The 19149-nt window shown below is 51.8% G+C and overlaps 2 protein-coding genes and 1 pseudogene across 7 annotated transcripts; 1 reads left to right on the top strand and 2 right to left on the bottom strand.

Moving 5' to 3' along the window:
• Positions 1 to 102: 102 nt before the first annotated feature.
• Positions 103 to 5446, bottom strand: ADPRS (ADP-ribosylserine hydrolase). The gene is made up of 6 exons (XM_003891588.4): positions 5179 to 5446; positions 2701 to 2797; positions 2215 to 2422; positions 1946 to 2130; positions 1510 to 1610; positions 103 to 934 (listed from the first exon to the last, which is right to left on the bottom strand). The coding sequence occupies exons 1-6, from the start codon at positions 5387 to 5389 to the stop codon at positions 642 to 644; spliced, it is 1095 nt and encodes a 364-aa protein (XP_003891637.1). The 5' UTR covers positions 5390 to 5446; the 3' UTR covers positions 103 to 641.
• A 572-nt stretch (positions 5447 to 6018) lies between these two features.
• Positions 6019 to 10059, bottom strand: TEKT2 (tektin 2). Of its 2 annotated transcripts, none has more exons than XM_003891586.3 (10): positions 9976 to 10059; positions 9051 to 9258; positions 8841 to 8966; positions 8112 to 8317; positions 7448 to 7591; positions 7250 to 7364; positions 6984 to 7091; positions 6712 to 6855; positions 6486 to 6565; positions 6019 to 6321 (listed from the first exon to the last, which is right to left on the bottom strand). In XM_003891586.3, the coding sequence occupies exons 2-10, from the start codon at positions 9204 to 9206 to the stop codon at positions 6108 to 6110; spliced, it is 1293 nt and encodes a 430-aa protein (XP_003891635.2). In that variant the 5' UTR covers positions 9207 to 9258; positions 9976 to 10059; the 3' UTR covers positions 6019 to 6107. The 2 variants fall into 2 exon arrangements, with proteins under 2 accessions (XP_003891635.2, XP_009203017.2); XM_009204753.3 differs by having other exon boundaries at positions 9607 to 9984.
• LOC101005776 lies at positions 10051 to 14466 on the top strand (annotated as a pseudogene). Of its 4 annotated transcripts, none has more exons than XR_645882.2 (2): positions 10051 to 10133; positions 13030 to 14466. The product of XR_645882.2 is annotated as a magnesium transporter protein 1 pseudogene, transcript variant X1 (transcript). The 4 variants fall into 4 exon arrangements; XR_645885.2 differs by having other exon boundaries at positions 10096 to 10167; XR_001903557.3 differs by lacking the exon at positions 10051 to 10133 and adding an exon at positions 11319 to 11477.
• Positions 14467 to 19149: the final 4683 nt, after the last annotated feature.

Below are 19149 nucleotides of genomic sequence, written 5' to 3'. Positions count from 1 at the left end.
CCCCAGCTCCTACGACGGTACAGCGCACCAGAGTCACTAGTCTTCAGAGATCAGGCTGCCAGGGGAGAGTCCATTCAGGGCAGGAGAAACAGGAAACAATGGTGAGATCTACCAGAAACTGTTTATTGCGACTTCCACTGGAAGCTGTTAATAAGCCACATGGCAGCCAAGAGCCAGGTGTGACCTAGATCAGCTGGATGCAAGTGCTGTCCCTTCATCCACACAACCTGCTGCTCGGGGGCCCTGCTAGGATGTGCTTGCTGGCAAACTGGCTAAAACCCAACAGGGAGGAATGATGCTACTGCTCATCATTTCCACCTCCCCACATCCCATGTCCAAGACAATACAGGAAAATGCCACAAGTACCCCAAAATAAACCCGCCTGGGTCCCTCCGTCCTGCTGAGGAGCTGGGAGTGCCCTACTGCTCTGCAGCAAACCATAGACCCAGCACCAGCGAGGCAGCAGTCCCTTGCTCACTGTTCCAGTGAAATCCCCTGAAGAGACCCCAGCCCCACTGGTGTAGTCAGTCAGCTCCACAATGCAGGGAGAGTGGGGAGCCCCACTCAAGGAAGCTCAGGGTTTCCGACTGGAGCTGTAGTTGGTCCCAGGGGACCTGGCAGAGCCCCAACAGCTGTGGCCCTCATAAACTCTTCTGGAATACACGGTGCAGGCTCTGGGCCAGGATGTCTGTCTCCTCATAGCCTTCACAGCTTTGCTGCCAGCTCTCTGGCACCTGATCCATCCCATAGTAGGCACCAGCAATGGCCCCAGCCATGGTGGCAATGGTGTCTGTGTCCCCACCAAGTGAGATGGAATAGATGAGAGTCCTTTGGAGGCTATTGAAGGCAGAGGGGATCTCAGGGTCCGGCTCCATGCAGCGCAGGAAGCAGTAGATGGCGGTGGGCACCGACTCAAAAGCAGCAATGCCATTCCCTGTGGGGAAGCCACGTTAGAGGGGCTCCATGCATCCCCAGGCCTCCTGCCATTTGACACAAATCAGCACTCTTGGCTTCAAGCAGGCTGTGACTAAGATCTCAGGCTCTGCGGTTAGACTACCTGGGCTCAAATCCTGGCTCCACCACATACTGGCTGCGTGACTGGGAGAGTTACCTAGGGGACTGCTAAGCTTCCTGCTCTCAGATTCAACTCCTTAAGCAGACAGGGAGTAACGTTAGTAACTCTCTGACAGGGCTGTTGTGAGGATGAAGCAAGACTGTGTCTGGGAAGCATTCTGCACAGCGCCCAGTACAGATGCTAGATAAATAAAATCCACTATCAACATTTTTACCACGAGTAGCCAGCTGCCATTTCTGGCGACACTGATCCACAAGGCTGAGGGTGCTGTAGCTTCGGAGCAAGAAGCGCTGAGCTCAACCCTGCCATGACTCTGTGTGTCACAGCAGCTCAGGGTACAGTGTGACAGCAGGCAAGACTCCATGCTCCCCTGAGCCCAAGACCGACCCTGAAGGATGACAGAGGCGGAGACAATCCCAGGCAGGCCCACTCACCTAGCTCAGACACCACTTCCTCCCTGGTCACCGATGCCTGGTCTAGAAGCTCCCCAATCTTCTTCAGGCGGCTAGAGTATGGATGCTCCTCCATGCCCAACCTGTGGGTTGGGGGAGAGATTTCAGGGAGGTCAAAGCAAGCAGGGTGGCGGTGCGGGCAGGGGAGAGGGCTGCATGTGAGAACGAGCAGGGATGTGGTCAGGCTGCCAGCCAGGCATGGGTGCCCTGACAAGAGGTGGGAGAGGGCTGGGGGTGAGCAGGTCGTTTTGTTCTCTGGGACCCTGAGAGCCTTGAAACATAGACAGGATGAAGGGGCTTCTGCCCATGCCTCCCTAGGGTCTGCAATTAAGGAAGGAAAGTTTCAGTTTATGGCAATGCCAGAGGCCCCCTGGATCACCCACATCCCCACACCACACACCTCCAGCCCCATACTCACTCCCTGGCATCCAAGACAGACTGGGCATCACCCTCCAGCTCCTCCATGTGGCCCAGGAGTTGCTTGAGAAAGTGCTTGCTGGAAGACTCGCCCTGCAAGGCCAGGTGCACAGCCAGGGCCTGCAGGATGGCGCCATTGTAACCCAGGGAGGAGGCGTGTGTCAGCTGGGCCGAGAGCCGGGCAAACTAGAGAGGAGGAGACCTGCTGTCACAGAAGCCCTGCTGCAGAAGAGGAAGGGGACAGCCCAGAAGCCAGCCCGCCCTGAATACCTTCTGCACATCCTGGACACTGCTATAGGCCAGGGAGATACCAGCTACCCGCATGGCACCTCCATTGCCATAGGAGCCTTTCCCGTTAAACTGGGCCCGGGCAGGCTCAAAGACATCACGACATTTGGGGTTCAGGAGCTTCTTGAAGACAGTGACTACTCCAGCACCATAGCCCCTGTCAGGGTCTTTCTTGTACTCCTGAGCAAATCTAGGGAACAGAAAGGGAGACAGAATTGGGATTTACAAGATGCCTCTAAGGGTTGGGAGAGAAGAAATCGAGGCTGGTTTGGAAAAAGAGAAAGCCTTGGGGGCCTAAGGAGCCTGCACCAGCAGTGCTGCTGTTTTAGCCTGGAAAGCTGTGCCAACCAGACACAGGCTCCTGTGGAGGGTGGGGGGCGCGGGCATGCACAGATGTCATTCCTCTGGTCAAGGGGTGCAATAACTTTGCCCACCTGGTTTGCCTCAGCCCAGGACCATCCCCCTCACCTGTGAGCCATGTCCACCTCGTCAAAGGCCTCCTTGGCTAGCAGGGACTGCACCAGGGCCCTGGCCATGGCTGTGTCATCTGTGTAGTACAAGGCTTCTGTGGGGAGAGGAGGGAGGATGAGAGCCTCCTGCTCACCTTTTTAAAATTTATTTGGAGACAAAGTCTCACTCTGTTGCCCAGACTGGAGTGCACTGGTGCAATCATGGTTCACTGCAGTCTTGAACTCCTGGCCTCAAGCTATCCTCCTGCCTCAGCCTCTCAAGTAGCTGGAACTATAGGCATGCATCATCACAGCCAGCTACTTTTAGTTTTTGTAGAGACAGGGTCTCACTCTGTTGTCCAGACTGGTCTTGAATTCCTGGGCTCAAGCAATCCTCCTGCCTTGGCCTCCCAAACAGCTGGGATTATAGGCATGAGCCATTGTGCCTGGCTCTGCTCACCTTTTATTTTAGTTTATATTATTTTATTATTTTTTTGGTACAGGGTCTCACTCTGTTGCCTAGGCTGCAGTGCAGTGGTACGATCATGGCTCATCCAGTCTCGACCTCCCAGGCTCAAGGAGCCTCTTGCCCCAGCCTCCCGAGTAACTGGGACTACAGGTGCACACCACCACGCTTGGCTTTTTTTTTTTTTTTTTTTTTTTGCCAGGCTGGTCTCAAACTCTTGGGCTCAAGTGGCCTCTTCCAAAGCACTGGGATTGGCCAGGCGCGGTGGCTCACGCCTGTAATCCCAGCACTTTGGGAGGCGGAGGCGGGTGGATCACGAGGTCAGGAGATCGAGACCATCCTGGCTAACACGGTGAAACCCTGTCTCTACTAAAAATACAAAAAATTAGCCGGGTGTGGTGGCGGGCACCTGTAGTCCCAGCTACTCGGGAGGCTGAGGCGGGAGAATGGCGTGAACCCGGGAGGCGGAGCTTGCAGTGAGCTGAGACTGCACCACTGCACTCCAGCCTGGGTGACAGAGTGAAACTCCATCTCCAAAACAAACAAACAAACAAAGCACTGGGATTACAGTTGTGGCTACAGCACCCAGCCCCTACTCATGTTTTAGCGTTACCACATCTAAAATGACCTTAAGTCAGTTTCTCACTCCCATTCACTTTCCTGGGCCTGGGAAACCTTGGGATCTCAGCATTGGGATTTTCAGCAATTCTTTATTCCAAGTCAGTCACCATGTCCTGCTGCTTTCTATTTTATGTATTTATTTATTATCAGCCTACGTCATGCTTTGATCTGCTGATTTCTGAAGGAAAACTTCCATCCCCTTGTGGCTGCCATCCTTGCAGCTCCAGTCTATTTGTTTTTCTTTTTTATAGTCAGGATCTTGCCATGTTGCCCAGGCTAGTCTCGAACTCCTGGGCTTAAGCGAAGATCCTTCCACCTTAGTCTCTGGAGTAGCTGCATTACAGGTTGTGTGCCACCATGCCCAGATTGAAAATGATAGTTTCTGGATCCAGGTACCCCCCTACTTCACTTCTCTGTAGCACACCACCAGTGACCAGTGTCTTCATCTTGAAATTCTTTCCCTAGGTTTCGTTCTGCTCCTCCTCCTATCAAACTGTTTCCTTCCCTAGCCCCCTTCCCTCCCTCTCTCCCTCTTAATTACCGGTGTTCTCCAGGGTTCTGACTATGGCCCTTTCTTCTCACTATGCTACCTGCTCTCCAGGAAGATTCACCTTCTCTGCTTGACCTCACACCTGCTACCTGAGCCGGGATCTGAGCGCACAAAGTTAGTTAGTTTTACAGGCGAGACAGCACATGCAAACTCCTGGCCTAGGGGAAAGCATGGTGTGAGGAACCGAAGAGCAGAAAGCAAGGCCAAGGTTGGTGGAAGACCAAACTGCAGACGTGCGGGAGGGCTGGACCACGTCGGACACGTTAAGGAATGTAGCTCTGAACTAAGGGTAACGGGAAATCACAGCAGGGTTTTAGGCGGGGGAGGAAGCGATTACAGTAAGGCTTCCAAAGCACGCCGAGCGGGGTGGAGAACGGGCTGGTGGTGTACTGACTCCAGAGAATCGGGAAAAACAGGTCAAGTCGGCAAGGGTGGACAGGCAGTCCCCGGCTTAGGATGGTTCAACTTAAGTTTTTTTCGGCTTTCCGATAACGCTGATACGCATTCAATAGGCTCCTAGACGTCCGATAGGGCTGCGTCCAGATAAAACAGTCGTCTAAGCTGAAAGCGCACTTTCCACTTCAGGTATTTTCAACTTACGATGGGTTTATCCACACCCTGCACGGTTGAGGCCCCGGTGCTGCCACGCCCCGAGCACGGGATGTTCGGGGCGAGACGTCTAAGGCCGGAGATCGCGCTAGCACTCGCTGAGCCCAAGCTGTCTGCGGGTCATCCGGCTCCGGCCCCGGTGCCCTCGACAGTCTCATCCCCACGCACCCCCGACCCGTCGCCCCCGGAGGCTCCGCGCCCCTTCGGTCTCCCACTAGCACGGCCTCTGACGTGCGCCCGGCCCCGCCCACCTGTCCGCTCACTCCCGGGCGTGCCGGGGTCCGGCTCCAGGCTCTGAACATGACGCAGGACTGACGTCAGCTCGACGGTGTCGTGGGCCTCGTAGAAGGAGCCCACGCAGTCCCCGAGCAGCGCGCCAGCCAGGCAGCCTCGGAAGCGTGAGAGAGAGCGGGCCGCGCCAGCCCCTCCGCCGCCAGCTACAGCCATCGCCGCCGCCGCCATCCGCGCGCAGGCCGCTCGCCACTTCCGGTGTCACCCTCGCAGCTTCCCTACTCCCGTTCCGCAGCACTCTCCGGGGCCTAGAGTCACCGCTCCGCCGCCCGGCCCACAGCGCCGCCCAGCGGCCCGGAGTCTCGGCGCCGCGCAGCTCCCGCCAGTCTGTGCTTTGAGTCCCCGTTCTTCCCGCTCCTCACCACTGGGCTAACTGGATGGGAAGGCCGCTATGGGGTCCCTGGGGGATGGGCACTGAGCCGGACCACTGGATCACTTCAGGCCACTGCCTTCTGCAGGCGAGCACCCCTAACTCCGCACCCCCAGCCGGCCCTCTCCACCGAGGCCAGGACCACCCCCAAGCCCTCCCACCAGGCCCTTGCCCGCTGTGGGCCTCCCTTAAGCATCAAGAGGGCGGACCAGGGGCCGGCTGGGGCACAGCCAGGTAGAGGCCGCGCTGCGGGAGCCCAGGAGTGCTGGCCCAGCCCAGAGAGGGGTTCCTTGAGGGGAGGGGAAAGATTGGATTTGGTACATGGAGTGCGGGGGAATGGTGTTCCCCGTCTTTACTCCTCCATAGACAGGAGGGTGTCCAAGAACCCTCTCCCTGCTGGCTACATACAGTGGGGCAGAGAACAGCCGGCCTGAGATCCTCTGCATTTATTCCATTCATTCTCTCCTCCCCCCTTCCATTGCCCACCCAACCCTGCCCTCCTCCCGTAGTCCTCCAACGCTAGGCCAGCTCCAGCTGGCAGCTTTTGAGTGGACTCAGGGTGCTATTTGTGGTACGTGTGAAGGTGTCCACCTCAGGCACGAACTTCTCAGCGGGCACGGTCAGCTTGCGCCGCGTGTCCATGCACTTGGTGTCCAGCAGCATGGAGTTGGCCTTGCAGGCAATGTCAGCCTGCAGCCGGGCCAGGTGCTTGTACAGGGCGTCCAGTGCGTCCCTAGGGAAGGGCATTGACAACCCCCAGCCCCCATAAGGCTAGGAGGCCTGGGCTGAGTGCACAGCCTTTAGTCAGGAAGACAGCCCCAGGGAGCCAGCAGGCAGCAAGAGGCCCCACTGCTGGGCATCGTCTCACTGCTCCTCCCACCCACTCCCCAGACCTACTGTGCTTGTGCCAGCTTCTGCCTCAGGGCAGCGATGGTTGCCTCTAGCTGGTGAACCTCGTCAGTGAGGCCATACTGTGCCTGGAGGCAGAGGGGTTGGGAGTTCCAAGTCAGCCACACTGTCCTTTACCTGAGTGCTGCCCCGTGACAGCAGTGCCCTTGCGCCATCAGGAATATGAGAAAACCTTGGCCAGGGGGCCCGTGCCCCCACTGGGACACCCTCTCACCTGGTCCCGGCAGAGTTCCACATTGGGCCGGTAGGTTCTGGCCTCTAGCCGGGTATGGGACAGCTTCAGGCTCAGGAACTTTGTGCGCAGATCCTCCTCCAGGTGCCGGATGTCCTCCTGCAGCTCAGCGATCTCCTCCAAGGTCTGCAGGGGACAGAGTGACTGGTTTCCACCTGCTGGACTCACCGTACACGCCTGATCCAGTGCCTCCTGGCGGGGGCATGCGGCTCCTCATCCCACAGCAGGAAGTCGATGCCCTGGGAGACGCTCACATTCTTCTCTTGCCACTTGAGCTCACTGTACACTTTCTCCATCTCCCGCAGCCGCTTCCTGAAGGCAAATTCCGTTGCAACTCTCTGGGCTTCAAGCTCGTTGTTGGTCTGAAGGAGGAAACACAGGGCAAGGGAAGGGTCTATACTCACGGCTGCCTGAGGATATTACTCAAGCGAGGGGCAGGGGGCCACGTGCACAGCAGGGAACAGAAGATAAGGGCTGAGCACACACTGGGGCCATCCATTAGCTGTGGGTGGCCCGTCACCTCAGCAATAGTTAGAGCAATGGCCTCCCTCAGCTCCGTGGCTGCCTTCATCTCAGCCTCCCCTCGGTCCTTGTTGAACTGACTGAAGTCATCCCACTGCTGGAGTGTGGTGGAGCTGCAGGTGGCAGGGAAAATGGAGGTCATGAGGGTGTGGCCTGGGAGGGGAGGAGAAGAGACTGGCTGAAACACTCTTCTTACCCATCAGGGACACGTGTGGGGTCGACCTTCAGTGAGATGTTTGGGGATCTGAGGTTGAGAGAGAGACAGCCTCTGTCGATCTCCAGTGTCTCCATTTTGCCCCGATGGTCGGAGTTGAGCTGCTGTCGGACTTCCTGCAGGAGGCTGGGGAAAGCGCAGACTCCATCAGGACCATCCCCCAAGGCCCAGAGGCAGGCCTCACCGTATGAAGGGAACACTGCAGGAAGAGGAGGCTGGGATGACCCTTCCCAGCAGAAGACAATGGAGCTGCAACTGTGGAGACCAAGAGCAGCACAGCTGGATGAAAATGCTGCCACCATGCGCCTACACACCCGTGGGGCACACGGATGTAGCTGTGCTCACAAAGGCTCATACGCACACACTCACAGGAGCTACTCAGGGGTGGTGGCAAATGAGTGTCACCTCTCATGCTTCAATCGGTGGTACTGGCTGTCCAGGGCAGGGTGGTGAGAAGTATTCCGAGCCCATGTCCAGGCAGTGGGAAAAGTGCTACAATTGATGAGTGGTTTCTGTCACAGGCACCAGAGGGCCAAAATGTAGCACGAGAGCCAGTTGCTCCTCATCCACAATATCTGTGCTCCACATTGAAGGCACACAGCCTCCAGGGGCTCGTGAACATACGGACGACCTGCCTCTCCCTTACCACAGCTGCTCGAAGGCCTGGCTGACCTTCTGTTGCAAGGCCTTCTTGGTGGCCTCGATGACCTCCACCTCTTTATGCAGCTCATCCTCCACAGGGTCCTTCACCACATCAATGTCTCGCCGGCTTTCCCGCAGGGTCAGGCACTCAATGGCCACATCCAGAGGTAGGTTCTTGGCCTGCAGGTTTTGCTCTGCTGAATCCTTCATCTAGAAAAGAGGGCGCGGCCGGGCATGGTGGTTCACGTCTGTAATCCCAGCACTTTGGGAGGCCGAGTCGGGTGGATCACTTGAGGTCAGGAGTTTGAGAACAGCCTGGCCAAAATGGTGAAACCCCATTTCTACTAAAAATACAAAAATTAGCTGGGAATGATGGCGCACGCCTGTAGTCACAGCTACTTTACTCAGGAGGCTGAGGCAGGAGAATCGCTTGAGCCCAGGAGGCGGAGGTTGCAGTGAGCTGCGATCGCACCACTGCACTCCAGCCTGGGCAACAGATCCAGACGCCGTCTCAAAGAAAAAAAGAAAAAAGAAAAGAAAAAGAAAAGAAGGGGCAGGGGGGCTGGTGGAGCCATCCATGGGGAAGTAGCACTTGTCCCCACTTTAGCAGGGAGCCAGTGACTCGGATGGACATGCCACTCATGACCCCCCATCAAGGGTTTCTCAACCCAGCCGTGGGGAAGGAGGGGAGGTTTTGGCAGCAGCCCCCAGGCACCCAGTCCTGGCTTCCTGCCTGTGTCAGGGCGTCGATCTCGGCATCTAAATCTGTCAGACACTTGTCCAGCATCTCCTTCCACCGGTTGACAGTATCAATCCTCTCCACCAGTCGAGTCCTGTTGTCATGTTCATCCCAAATGGTCTGAGAGAGACAGGCCAGATAAATAGGGTGTCACAGGGTTGGGGGCTATCCCTTTGCCCACCCAGCTGAGTTCCCGACCCCAACCTGGTTGTTGGTCTCATTGCGGAGCACCCGGGCCTCCTGGCGGATCTGATGGGAAGCATCTCGCTGCAGCTGGGCATTGGTGGATAGCAGGTAGCTGTTAGTGTGCCAGTCGGGCAGCTGGAAGCGCTGACTTGGCTTGACGCTTAGCGTGGCCATGGCACAGAAACCAGAAGGGTCAGAAACCCCTAGGCCTGTTCACAGACACCACCTGCAGAGGCAAAACACGGCGCGGGAGACCTTTCAGGAGAGGTCTCCTGGATCACACGCCCCCTAGGCAGAACTTGTTCCTGTCCATTTTGCTCTGAGCCCCCTCCTGCTGGAAGGCTGCTTGGAGACAGCCCTTGCTTTGCTCAACTTTGTGTGAGGCATTAAGTAAGTTTCCATCCCTCCTGTCCCGGGGCGGACACAAACCCCTGGACCTTGCAGGTCCTGGAGCAGGTAAAAAGGAATAATAATGGAGTCCCGGAAGCCTCGAAGTGTGTGTGAAATGCCAAATGCCTTGGGGGTGGGGGTAGGAGGATGTCAGAAAAAAATAGCCCTAATGCAGTTTCCACACCTGCCACCAGCCAACCATGCCTTGTTGAGCTTCCTTTCCTTTCTTCCCCAGGCTGCGGGCCAGACCCCGTGGGGGACCTAAGGGCAGGAGCCCTGTTCTCTCTCCAGGGACGCGTGCCTGTTGGCACTGGGGACCTGGGGGACGGCCCCCTCCCCGTCCGGTAGCCGCCACGCCCTCCCGCCCCTTCGCCCTCGCCTACTGTTGGAGGGGGAGGCGGGACGGGGAGGGCCTCGTGGGAGGGGCTGGGGTCAGGCCGGTTCCCCGCCGAACCGCTTTCTTCCCCTCCGCAGGATGATCGCCTTTGGTTTAGATCAGTACCCCGGTCCGGCGCGGAGGAAGGGGGCGCCCCCGCTCTCCTAGCTCCCTTACCTACTTTCCTGCTTCGCTCTCCGCGCCCCCCGCTCTGAGCTCCAGTGTTTGGCACCCCCGGTTGCTAGGCAACCACCCCTCCCCCGCGGCCTACCTGGCCTGAGTGCTTCGCTTGGCAACCGCGGCGGCGTAGGGCGGCGTCCCCGGAGGCCTTTAGGGTAGGCGAGGGGCGGCCGGCGGAGCCTGAGAGAGGTGGGGGGCATCAGCGCAGCACTTTCATTTGATTTACAAATTAAATGAACATTTGTTGTTTTCTCAGACAGGGTCTCGCTGGGTCGCCCAGGCTGGAGTGCTGTGGCTCAGTCTCGGCTCACTGCAACCTGGATCTCCCAGGCTGAAGCGATTCTCCCACCTCGGCCTCCCGAGTTAGCTGGGGCCACAGGCGCATGCCACCACTCCCCGCTAAATTTTTAAAAAAATTTTAGTAGAAACGAGGTTTCACCATGTTGCCCAGGCTGATCTCAAACTCCTGGCCTCAGGCGATCCACCCATCACGGCTCCCAAAGGGCTGGGATTACAAATGTGAGCCACTGCCCGGGCCTAAACATTTTTATTTTGATAAAGGTATGCATAGACATGATAGAAAATATGAAACCGGGCGCAGTGGCTCACGCTTGTAATCCCAGCTACTCCAGAGGCCCAGGCGGGAGGATTGCTTGAGGCTAGGAGTTCGAGGTCAGCCTTAGAAACAGTGGTTGCCACCAAACGAACAGCACATAGAAAAAGTAGGCCGGAAGCAGCAACTCAGGCCTGCAATCCCAGCATTTTGGGAGGCTAAGACCAGGTGGATTGCTTGAGTCCAGGAGTTGGAGACCAGCCTGGGCAACATGGCGAAATTCTGTCTCTACAAAAGATACAAAATTTGGCCAGGCACAGTGGCTCACGCCTGTAATCCCAGCACTTTGGGAGACAGGCAGGTGGATCCCCTGAGGTCAGGAGTTCGAGACCAGCCTGGCCAATGTAGTAAAAACCTGTTTCTACTAAAAATACAAAAATTAGCTGGGCGTGGTGGCAGGTGACTGTAATCCCACCTACTTGGGAGGCTGAGGCAGGAGAATCGCTTGAACCCAGGAGGCAGAGGTTACAGTGAGCCGAGATTGTGCCATTGCACTCCAGCCTGTGTGACAAGAGTGAAAAAAAAAAAAAAATTACAAAAATTAGCCAAGTATGGTGGTGTGCACCTGTAATCTCAGCTACTAGGGAGGCTGAGGCAGGAGAATCGCTTGAGCCTGGAGGCAGAGGTTGCAGTGAGCCGAGATCGTGCCACTGCATTCCAGCCTGGGTGACAGAGTGAGACTACGTCTCAAAAATAAATAAATTAATTAAAATTAAAATCAGGTGCACTCCCCAGCAGGTCCCCTCCAGCAATGGACATATAGTTAAGTTGTTTGCAACAGTTCTTCTATTCTGTCTTGCCCAACAACTTTGCCCATCTTGAAGGTCATACAAGGAATGATCAAGGGATGATAATCATGTCTGGAGAGGGCACAACCCTGAGAGAGGTAACTGGGGTATGAGAAGCAATGCTCTAGTGGCACGCACCTATAATCTCAGCTACTCGGGAGGCTGAGGCAGGAGAATTACTTGATCCTGGGAGACAGAGGTTGAAGTGAGCTGAGATCGCACCCCTGCACTCCAGCCTGGGAACAGAATGAGACTCTGTCTCAAAAAACAAAACAAAACACAAAAAACCAGAGAAGCAATGCTCAATAGTCAACCATTTCTTTAAAAAAAGAGAGAAGGGAAAAAAAAATGTGTGTCTTATGTCTAGTACTGTTCTAGGGGTTGGAAAAATATTAACATTTAATCTTCACAACTAATAGGTGAGGTGGGCACTGTCCCTACTTTCTTAGGTAACAAAAGAGACACACTGCTAAAAAGCAGGGAGGGAAATCCAGGTGTTCTGGCCCCACCCAGAGGACCCTCTGCTGTGCTCCACACTGCCTCTCATGGGTGCTAGGATAGAGAGGAAGACAGGTGTGCAGGCCTGGTCCTGTTCTGAGGGCTTTGCTGAACCAGATCCTATGAGGTGGGTACTGTTACCATCTTCACTTTACAGGCAGGGAGACTGAGGCACAGGCCAGTGAGGACGTGCCCAGGTCACATCACTAACAAGTGGTACAGCCTGGATTTTTTTTTTTTTTTTTTTGAGACGGAGTCTCGCTCTGCCGCCCAGGCTGGAGTGCAATGGCCGGATCTCGGCTCACTGCAAGCTCCGCCTCCCGGGTTCACGCCATTCTCCTGCCTCAGCCTCCCAAGTAGCTGGGACTACAGGCGCCCGCCACCGCACCCGGCTAGTTTTTTGTATTTTTTAGTAGAGACGGGGTTTCACCGTGTTAGCCAGGATGGTCTCGATCTCCTGACCTCGTGATCCTCCCGTCTCGGCCTCCCAAAGTGCTGGGATTACAGGCTTGAGCCACCGCGCCCGGCCGCCTGGATTGAAACCCAGGCAGATGGGCCCAGGGGCCAAGCTCAGTTTTAATGGATGAGAGAAAGAAGTCCCAGAAGGGTCCATCAGTTGTTAAACGTCATTGGAGGGATGGGAAGAACGGTAGAGAACCAAGGGCTTGGTAGGCAATTGAGGGATGAGGTTGGCTTTTGAGCAGTTTGAATGTGTTCGCAGTGGATCCAGCTGCTGCCCGGCAGGCATTTAGGTTATTTGTTTTGTTTTGTTTTGTTTTGTTTTGACAGAGTCTTGCTCTGTTGCCCAGGCTGGAGTGCAGTGGCACGATCTTGGCTCACTGCAACCTCCCTTCCTGGGTTCAAGTGATTCTCCTGCTTCAGCCTCCTGAGTAGCTGGGACTACAGGCATGCGCCAACACACTTGGCTAATTTTTATATTTTTAGTAGAGACGGCGTTTCACCATGTTGGCCAGGCTGTTCTCAAACTCCTGAACTCAGGTGATCTGCCTGGCTTGGTCTCCCAAAGAACTGGGATTACAGGCGTGAGCCACCGTGCCCGGCCTGATTTGTTAATTGCAAGTCATTCAGCAGGACTGAAGCCAGAACACTATTTCCCAAACTCCTTTCATTACAGGGTATTTTTTTCCACAGGTTATTTTGTAAACTCTAATATATGACTTGTAAACTGGACATGAACAAGAATTTGTGATATAGCCTCTTTACCAGGATTGAAGAAGACAGAAAGAAAAAAATCTTTGACAAATTAATTGCAGGAAGAAATGATCACATTTTGGCTTACATATTTTGCAACAGCGGTATAACACAAAGAAGTAAGCAAATATGGCAGAAGTGTGGCGCCTTTGGTGTCTACTTTTGACCATAGTGGTGGCCCTGGTATTTGTGGCTCCCGGGACTCCTACACATCCTGCCCGATGGAAGAAGGTGTTGGCCAAAAAGGTCAGCCAGCTGATGGATTGGACCAAGAAAGACAGAGTGATAAGAATGAGTGACACCATGTTCTATCATTTTGTATTAGATGCACCAAAAAACTATTCTGTTATTGTGATGCTTACTGCTCTCCACGAGTTCAATTCATGTGTCATGTGCAAAGGTGCTGCCGAAGAATTTCAGATCTTGGCAAACTCCTATCAAGGCCCTGGTGCATTCACCACAAAGGTATTTTTTGCAATGGTGGATTATGATGAAAGCCCTGAGGTCTTTGAAGCGCTCCAGGTGACGTCAGTTCCGAGTTTCTTCCACTTTTCTGCCCAGTGGAAATTTACAACAGATGACATTTATAATTTGAGAGGAAGGGATATCGTTGCTGACCAAATGGCTGAATGGGTAGCAGAGAGAACACATGTCAGCGTCAGAATCAGACAGCCTACAAATTATCATGGTCTCCTCAAGCTGGGGATACTTTTGGCTCTCACTGGCGGACTTGGGTATTTCTTGAAATGGAATAGGAAATCTATTTCTTGCAGAATCTTGTGCGAAGTTTTAACTCTGTGCTTTGTGATTGTGATGACGTCTGGTCAAATGTGGACTTATATAAGAGGAGAACCATATGTCCAAAGGGACCCTCGCACAGGACATAAGCATTATATCAGCAAATTTAGTCAGGCTCAGTTTGCAGCAGAAACATTCATTATTTCCCTGTTTAATATGTGTGTTACCCTGGGAGTGGTGCTGTTAGATAAGGCTGCCACCTCGACGATGAACATCATAAAGAGAAAGATGATGTGTCTGGCTGGTATGTGTCTTGTTGCCATATTCTTCAGTTGGCTGCTTTCCCTCTTTAGATTTAAAGTAACTGACTATCCATACAGGTTTCTCTGGGATTAAAAAGGATCCTACAGACATAGACAATGAAGCAAGAAATTTGAAAAAAAAAAAAAAAGTGAAGCAGAAAAATGCAAACTCGTAACTTTTTAAAGTAATTGAGATTTCACCAAAAGAGACCATAAGTGCCTTAAGTGCTTTCAAAATCTGTGAAGTATTATAGTTTGTGTCTTCTCTGTTCTTAATTTTTCTCCCCCAGTGTTATAGATTACTTCAAGTTGAATTATTAAAATCTTTAGAGTACAACTTTCATTGAATCAGAACAATGTTTTACAATGTTTAAAAGTACTTCAGTTAATATTAATACTTGGTTAGCTGATTTTATTCTAATACGAAAAATAATCTTTTTTCTTTTTTCTTTTTTGAGATGGAGTCTGGCTCTGTTGCCCAGGCTAGAGTGCAGTGTCGCGATCTTGGCTCAGTGCAAGCTCCGCCTCCCAGGTTCACGCCATTCTCCTGCCTCAGCCTCCCAAGCAGCTGGGACTACAGGCGCCTGCCAATGAGCCTGGATAATTTTTTGTATTTTTAGTACAGATGGGGTTTCACCATGTTAGCCAGGATGATCTCGATCTTCTGACCTCGTGATCCGCCTGCCTCGGCCTCCCAAAGTGCTGGGATTACAGGCGTGAGCCACCGCGCCTGGCCAAAAAATAGTCTTTTTTCTTTTTCTTTTGAGGCAGGGTCTCCCTCTGTTGCTCAGACTGGAGATCAGTGACACAATCTCTGTTCACTGCAACCTCCGCCTCCTGGGTTCAAGTGATTCTTCTGCCTCAGCCTCTTGAGTAGCTGGGATTACAGGCGTGTGCCACCACGCCCGGCTACTTTTACGTATTTTTAGTAAGGACGGGGTTTTGCCATGTTGGCCAGGCTGGTCTTGAACTCCTGACCTCAAGTGATCCGCCCCTCTTGGCCTCCCAAAGTGCTGGGATTACAGGCATGAACCACTGTACCCAGCTGAAAAATAATATCTTGACAAGGTATTCTCACACCTGGCCACTGAAGATAATTATTATCCCTCCATGGCAGTGTACATTTGCAGTCTGTTTTGTGGGTGGAGAGAGCAGTTGTATTATGTTGTCCCGTGAAGTTTAAATACCTATGTTTAGAGTACACTTCCAAAGCTCAGAGGCAGATACACACTTCTTAGTACTACTACATATCCGTCTCTCCTACTGGAATACACCAGTATGTTTCTTTTTTTTTGGCTGTTTTTTTCTTTTACCATGCTTTTTTTTTTTTTTCCTTTTTCTTTTTTCTCAAGACGGAGTTTCACTCTGTCCCCCAGGCTGGAGTGCAGTGAATGGCGTGATCTCGGCTCACCGCAACCTCCGCCTCCCAGGTTCAAGTGATTCTCCCACCTCAGCTTCCCAAGTAGCTGGGATTACAGGCGCACGGCACCAAGCCCAGCTGATTTTTGTATTTTTAGTAGAGATGGGGTTTCACCATGTTGGCCTGGCTGGTGTTGAACTCCTGACCTCAGGTGATCCGCCTGCCTCAGCCTCCCAAAGTGCTGGGATTATAGGCGTGAGCCACCGCACCCGGCCCTTTAACTATGCTTCCTGATAGTTGTAGAAATTACAAACCAGTTAAACACCAGATTACAATTTATCTTTGATTATTAATTACCTTTTATCTGGAAAGATTTCAGATATCTTTCCTTGGTTTTCTTTCATGGGGCCAATCTCTAACAAAATAGTATTTCCTATTTCTGTGTTGACTTTGTTGACTTGAGGTTGTTTTCCATTTACTTTAAATCTAAGAGAAAAATAGGTATAAAGACATTTGAGAAGATAAATAATAATTTCATTCACCCATTCTATTTAGGAGCCTGCTAAAATATCAAGTCATTTCCAAGATGCAGAAACACAAAACTGAACACCCTAATAGTATTTTTGTAATTTTAGTAAAATCTGTTCCATTTCAGCCTTTCTTCCCTCTTAGTGGAAAAACGAGGTACAAATTTAAAGACGTTTCCCCCTTTTATCCTCCTTCTGTAATATGTTGATAAAGTCCTAAACATCTTACTAACATGCTTGGCAAATAACAGGAAAGATTTAAGTGGAGGATTTTTTTTCCTTATTTATTTAGTCTTGCTCTGTGGCCCAGGCTGGAGTGCAGTGGTGTGATCTCGGCTCACTGCAACCCCTGCCTTTGCCTTCAAGTGATTGTTGCCTCAGTCTCCCGAGTAGCTGGGATTACAGGCGCCTGCCACCGCGCGCAGCTAATTTTTGTATTTTTAGTAGAAACGAGGTTTTACCACGTTGACTAGGCTGGTCTCGAACTCCTGATCTCAGGTGATCCACCCACCTTGGCCTCCCAAAGTGCTGCGATTACAGGCATGAGCCATCGTGCTGGCCTGTTATTTATTTATTTATTTTGAGACGAAGTTTCGCTGTTGTTGCCCAGGCTGGAGTGCAGTGGTGCGACCTCAGCTCATTGCAACCTCTGCCTCCCGGGTTCAAGTGATTCTCCTGCCTCAGTCTCCAGAGTAGCTGGGATTACAGGCGACCGCCACCATGCCCAGCTAATTTTTGTATGTTTAGTAGAGATGGGGTTTCACCATGTTGACCAGGCTGGTCTTGAACTTCTGACCTCAGATGATCCACCTGCCTCGGCCTCCCAAAGTGTTGGGATTACAGGTGTGAGCTACCGTGCCCGGCCCCGGCCTGTTGTTATTTTTAAGACAGAGTCTCACTGTGTCGTTGCCCAGGCTGCAGTGCAGTGGTGTGATCTTGGCTCACTGCAACCTCTGCCTCCAGGGCTCAAACAATTCTCCTGCCTCAGCCTCCCTAGTAGCTGAGGTTACAGGTGTGCACCACCGTGCCCAGCTAATTGTTTTGTATTTTTAGTAGAGATAGGTTTCACCATGTTGGCCAGGCTGGTCTTGAACTCCTGGCCTCAAGTGATCTGCCCACCTTGGCCTCCCAAAGTGCTGGGATTATGAGCCGGGCATGAGGCACAAGGTTTGTTATTAAATCAAACTCCACCCTTCTCTCTGGAAATTGCCATTTTAGAAATGTGAGAACTGTGATTGTGAAAATGTTTTTCAAGCAACAACAATATAATGTCACATTAGAAGGATTCTGTCTTAAATTGGGACTGGCTTGGCTATTTACAGTCAAGTAACCCTCTTTCAAGGTCTGGTAGAATATTTGAAGGTTTTATGTGAGTGTTTGCCAAGGGAGTTGAGTTTAATGGCCCGGAGTAAATTATGATTAATATTTTTAGCAGGAGGTGACTGGGAACAGTTGACCTCTCACAGCCATTTTTTATTGTTCATTATTCCAGAGGAAACTGCTTGCCTTTGACGTTTTTTCCAGCTTGCTTTTCTGCTGGTCCTGTACTTGTCTCAGGCCAAAGAAATTTGTGTTGAGATTGTCAAGGCTGAGATTTGGGTGAGGCTAACTCGTTTTGCACAGCATACTCGTCAGAGAAATAACAGCCTACTTCAACTACACAGCTGCAGATGATTTGCCCTGGAGGTTAAAACAATGATTCCTACCACCCCATCTGCCCTTCTTATCTTCAAAACCCACTCTTTTTCCATAAGAAAGAAAAGTCTCCAGGGTAAAATAAATGGCAAGTAACTTTGCTGCATTCAGCAAAGTGATATACTTTTGTGCAGATTTTCAAATTAATATCTAAATAATCTTAGACAACAGTAATAATTTTATGGTCTAGATAGTACCTATGAATATGTAGTTTTCAATACTATTCAAAGGGATACCACAGCTGGCAAACTTTCTTAGTCTAAAATCTTTATACAAGCACCAATATAAATAGGAAAAAATTAAGATTAAGCTTACAAAACAAAATACAAAAAATAAAAAATATAAAAAGATGGTTAATTTTTTTTTTTGAGATGGAGTCTTGCTCTGTCGCCCAGGCTGGAGTGCAGTGGCCGGATCTCGGCTCACTGCAAGCTTCGCCTCCTGGGTTTATGCCATTCTCCTGCCTCAGCCTCCCGAGTAGCTGGGACTACAGGCGCCCGCCACCTCGCACGGCTAGTTTTTTGTATTTTTTAGTAGAGACGGGGTTTCACCGTGTTAGCCAGGATGGTCTCGATCTCCTGACCTTGTGATCCGCCCGTCTCGGCCTCCCAAAGTGCTGGGATTACAGGCTTGAACCACCGCACCCGGCTCATTTTTTTTTTAACAGAGTCTCGCTCTGTCTCCCGCCTCGGCCTCCCAAGTGCTGGGATTACAGATGTGAGCCACAATGCCTGGCCAGTTAATCTTAATTTTACATCTGTATAAAAGACATGTGAAAGCCATCTGAGTGATGGTGCTGACTGAAATCCTGTCTGGTGCAGCATCAGACCATTCCTACGTTCTGTTTTATTGTTTTTGTTTTGGAAGACAATATGCAAATTCTGTTTGGCAACATAGTTACAGTAAAGGAAGAGTAATATTATACATTTAATAGTTTCAAGTGCTTTTGTTTTGTTTTTGTTTTTGACACTGGGTCTCACTCTATCACCCAGGTTTAAGTGTAGTGGCATGATCATGGCTCACAGCAGCCTCCATGTCCTGAGCTCAAGTGATCCTCCCACCTCAGTCTCCCATGTAGCTGGGACTACAGGAGCATGTCACCATGCCTGGCTAATTTTTGTAGTTTTTGTAGAGACGGGGTTTCACCATGTTGCCTGGGGTGGTCTTCAACTCCTGGGCTCAAACAATCCACCGGCCTTCGACTCCCGAAGTGCTGGGATTACAGGCATGAGCCACCATGCCCAGCCTCAGGTACTTTTGAATTGGCCTATTTTTAAAATCATTTAGCAAAGCCTATTAAAATTTTGTTTCAGTTGAGAACCGAACATATTGGACTTTATGATACTAAGCCACTAAGGTATCTGTTTTGTTTATAATTATAAATTTTGAACCCCAGCGTTATTCATAAGAAAAAAACATTTTTTTTGAGATTGGGTCT

This window comes from Papio anubis, chromosome 1, assembly GCF_008728515.1.
Source record: "Papio anubis isolate 15944 chromosome 1, Panubis1.0, whole genome shotgun sequence".
Classification (NCBI taxonomy): domain Eukaryota; kingdom Metazoa; phylum Chordata; class Mammalia; order Primates; family Cercopithecidae; genus Papio; species Papio anubis.
The sequence above is the reverse complement of the archived record's forward strand: the minus strand, read 5'-3'. Positions and strand labels throughout refer to the sequence as shown.

Coding starts and splice junctions, on each gene's coding strand:
- ADPRS (XM_003891588.4), bottom strand. CDS start 5,389: ATGGCGGCGGCGGCGATGGCTGTAGCTGGCGGCGGAGGGGCTGGCGCG. Junction 2,798..5,178: donor GCCCGGGAGTGAGCGGACAG/GTGGGCGGGGCC, acceptor CTCTCCCCACAG/AAGCCTTGTACTACACAGAT. Junction 2,131..2,214: donor GTGTCCAGGATGTGCAGAAG/GTATTCAGGGCG, acceptor CCTCCTCTCTAG/TTTGCCCGGCTCTCGGCCCA.
- TEKT2 (XM_003891586.3), bottom strand. CDS start 9,206: ATGGCCACGCTAAGCGTCAAGCCAAGTCAGCGCTTCCAGCTGCCCGAC. Junction 8,967..9,050: donor GCAATGAGACCAACAACCAG/GTTGGGGTCGGG, acceptor TGTCTCTCTCAG/ACCATTTGGGATGAACATGA. Junction 7,365..7,447: donor CCCACACGTGTCCCTGATGG/GTAAGAAGAGTG, acceptor TGCCACCTGCAG/CTCCACCACACTCCAGCAGT.